Below are 5,000 nucleotides of genomic sequence, written 5' to 3'. Positions count from 1 at the left end.
TGAGCCGGGATTCGAACCAGCGCGCTCAGGTTCTCTCGCTTCCTATAGGCGGATGCGTTACCTCTAGGCCATCACTGCACTGAACGGGTGGCAGGAGAGGATGGGGCCCCGCCTGCATATGCGCGCGAATCCATAATCACAAAGTGGTTATGAATTCGCTGCCCTGATTCACTGCCCCCTGACATGTTTACGGGCCTTTGAGCTATTACATTTTAACCTATTGTTCACCTCCATCCCGTCTCCCCTGAAATGTTACACTAAGTGCCATGTGCTTTATTCCTTTCTCTCTTCCCCTCTGCCTAACCTCTTTAGGGATTTTGTGATCAAGATCTTTAAAAAAAAACAACAACAAAAAACAAACCCGTGCGGTGTGTGTGTGTGTGTGTGTGTGTGTGTGTGTGTGTGTGTGTGTGTGTGTGTGTGCTGTGTGCGTGTGTGCGTGTGTGTGCGCGAACAATATGCGTGTGCTTTCTTTCGACCACATTTATCCCGCTCTTTACATCTGTCTATCTGTCTATCTATCTATCTATCTATCTATAGTATGATATAATGTAACATGATATGATATAATGCAAGGAAAAACAGCGCAAATTTCACACATATAAACCTGTTCACAACACAAACACAACATAGCACAGCACAACACAACACAACACACACAACACACCACACCTCACAACACCACAAAACAACACTACACAACACAGCATAGCACAGCACAGCACAACACAACACAACACAACACAACACAGCATAGCACAGCACAACACAACACGACACAACACAGCATAGCACAGCACAGCACAACACAACACAACACAACACAACACAGCATAGCACAGCACAACACAACACGACACAACACACCACCACACACAATACAACACACCACGCCACACCACGCCACACCACACAACACAGCACACCACACCACACCACGCCACTCCACACCACACCACGCCACGCCACGCCACGCCACACCACAACGCACCACGCCACGCCACACCACAACACAACACACCACACCACACCACACCACACCACACCACACCACGCCACACCACATCACACCACACCACAACACAATACACCACACCACAACACACCACGCCACGCCACACCACAACACACCACACCACACCACACCACGCCACACCACACCACACCACACCACACCACACCACGCCACACCACATCACACCACACCACAACACAATACACCACACCACAACACACCACGCCACGCCACACCACAACACACCACACCACACCACACCACACCACGCCACACCACATCACACCACACCACAACACAACACACCACACCACAACACACCACACCACGCCACACCACAACACACCACACCACGCCACGCCACACCACAACACACCACACCACACCACGCCACACCACAACACACCACGCCAAACCACACTACACCACACCACACCACGCCACACCACACCACACCACAGCACAACACAACACAACACAACACAACACGGCACAACACGACACAATACGACTCGACACTACTCATCACACCACAACACAACGCAACACAACGCAACACACCACGCTACACCACACCACACCACACCACACCACACCACACCACATCACAACACACCACACCTCACCACACCACAACACACCACACCACACCACACCACCCCACACCACACCACACCACACCGCCCCACACCACAACACACCACACCACACCACACCACACCACAACACACCTCACCACACCACAACACACCACACCACACCACACCAGAACACACCTCACCACACCACAACACACCACACCACACCTCACCACACCACAACACACCACACCACACCTCACCACACCACAACACACCACACCACACCACACCAGAACACACCTCACCACACCACAACACACCACACCACACCTCACCACACCACAACACACCCCACCACACCACACCACACCACATCACAACACACCACACCACAACACACCTCACCACACCACACCACAACACACCCCACCACACCACACCACACCACACCACAACACACCTCACCACACCACAACACACCACACCACACCTCACCACACCACAACACACCCCACCACAACACACCACACCACACCACAACACACCTCACCACACCACAACACACCCCACCACACCACACCACACCACATCACAACACACCACACCTCACCACACCACAACACACCCCACCATACCACACCACACCACACCACAACACACCACACCACGCCACACCACAACACAACACACCACACCACGCCACACCACACCACAAAACAACACTACACAACACAGCATAGCACAGCACAACACAACACAACACACCACACCACGCCACACCACACCACACCACACCACAACACAGCGTAGCACAGCACAACACAACACAACACAACACAACACACCACACCACGCCACACCACACCACACCACACCACAACACAGCGTAGCACAGCACAACACAACACAACACAACACACCACGCCACGCCACGCCACACCACGCCAAACCACACCACACCACACCACAACACAACACAGCATAGCACAGCACAACACAACACGACACAACACACCACCACACACAATACAACACAATACACCACACCACACCACGCCACACCACACACCACAACACAACACACCACACCACTCCACACCACACCACACCACAACACACCACACCACACCACACCACAACACACCACAACACACCACACCACACCACACCACACCACAACACACCACACCACACCACACCACACCAGAACACACCTCACCACACCACAACACACCACACCACACCTCACCACACCACAACACACCACACCACACCACACCACACCACACCACACCACACCACAACACACCACACCACACCACACCACACCAGAACACACCTCACCACACCACAACACACCACACCACACCTCACCACACCACAACACACCACACCACACCTCACCACACCACAACACACCACACCACACCTCACCACACCACACCTCACCACACCACAACACACCACACCACACCACACCTCACCACACCACAACACACCACACCACACCACACCTCACCACACCACAACACACCACACCACACCACACCAGAACACACCTCACCACACCACAACACACCACACCACACCTCACCACACCACACCTCACCACAACACAACACACCACACCACACCTCACCACACCACAACACACCACACCACACCACACCAGAACACACCTCACCACACCACAACACACCACACCACACCTCACCACACCACAACACACCCCACCACACCACACCACACCACATCACAACACACCACACCACAACACACCTCACCACACCACACCACAACACACCCCACCACACCACACCACACCACACCACAACACACCTCACCACACCACAACACACCACACCACACCTCACCACACCACAACACACCCCACCACAACACACCACACCACACCACAACACACCTCACCACACCACAACACACCCCACCACACCACACCACACCACATCACAACACACCACACCACGCCACACCACAACACACCCCACCACACCACACCACACCACACCACAACACACCACACCACGCCACACCACAACACACCCCACCACACCACACCACACCACACCACAACACACCACACCACGCCACACCACAACACAACACACCACACCACGCCACACCACACCACAAAACAACACTACACAACACAGCATAGCACAGCACAACACAACACAACACACCACACCACGCCACACCACACCACACCACACCACAACACAGCGTAGCACAGCACAACACAACACAACACAACACAACACAACACAACACACCACACCACACCACACCACGCCACGCCACGCCACACCACACAACACAGCACAGCACACCACACCACAACACACCACGCCACGCCACGCCACACCACAACACACCACGCCACGCCACACCACAACACACCACACCACACCACACCACGCCACACCACATCACACCACACCACATCACACCACACCTCACCACACCACAACACACCACACCACACCACAGCACAACACACCACGCCACACCACACCACACCACAACACACCACACCACGCCACAACACACCACAACACACCACGCCACACCACACCACACCACATCACACCACACCACACCACAATACACCACACCACGCCACACCACAACACACCACGCCAAACCACACTACACCACACCACACCACACCACACCACACCACACCACACCAATCCACACCACACCACACCACGCCACACCACACCACAAAACAACACTACACAACACAGCATAGCACAGCACAACACAACACAACACACCACACCACGCCACACCACACCACACCACACCACAACACAGCGTAGCACAGCACAACACACCACAACACAACACAACACAACACAACACAACACAACACACCACATTACACCACGCCACACCACACCACACCACACCACAACACAGCGTAGCACAGCACAACACAACACAACACAACACAACACGCCACGCCACGCCACACCACGCCACACCACATCACACCACACCACAACACAACACAACACAGCATAGCACAGCACAACACAACACGACACAACACACCACAACACACAATACAACACAACACACCACACCACACCACACCACACCACACACCACAACACACCACACCACACCACACCACACCACACCACACCACACCACAACACACCACACCACACCACAACACACCACACCACACCACACCACACCACACCACACCACACCACAACACAACACAACACAACACAACAGAACACAACACAACACAAACTTCATCATTTTTTTTCTCTCTCTCTCTCTCCCACCACAGAAAAGTCAGCCGGCAGTTCTTGGAAAAGCCTGGGGTCAAGGCCACCTGGCGACTGACCACTGAAGGCTTGACC

The 5,000-nt window shown here is 54.2% G+C and overlaps 1 protein-coding gene across 2 annotated transcripts in view; it reads left to right on the top strand.

The window, feature by feature from the left end:
* Nucleotides 1-5,000, top strand: part of LOC143274720 (uncharacterized) — a 12,678-nt gene that overhangs the window by 1,538 nt on the left and 6,140 nt on the right. For both annotated transcript variants that reach the window (XR_013053297.1, XM_076578628.1), the window contains exon 2: nucleotides 4,928-5,000. This exon is cut by the window's right edge and continues 105 nt beyond it. Coding sequence is in view for 1 of the 2 variants with exons in the window: in XM_076578628.1 (XP_076434743.1) it covers nucleotides 4,928-5,000 (73 nt within the window). In the remaining variant the exon portion in view is untranslated. The remainder of the gene's footprint in view (nucleotides 1-4,927) is intronic.

The sequence above is a fragment of the Babylonia areolata genome, chromosome 29 (assembly GCF_041734735.1).
Source record: "Babylonia areolata isolate BAREFJ2019XMU chromosome 29, ASM4173473v1, whole genome shotgun sequence".
Taxonomy (NCBI): domain Eukaryota; kingdom Metazoa; phylum Mollusca; class Gastropoda; order Neogastropoda; family Buccinidae; genus Babylonia; species Babylonia areolata.
Note: the sequence above shows the minus strand (reverse complement) of the source record. Positions and strands in the feature narration are given on the sequence as shown.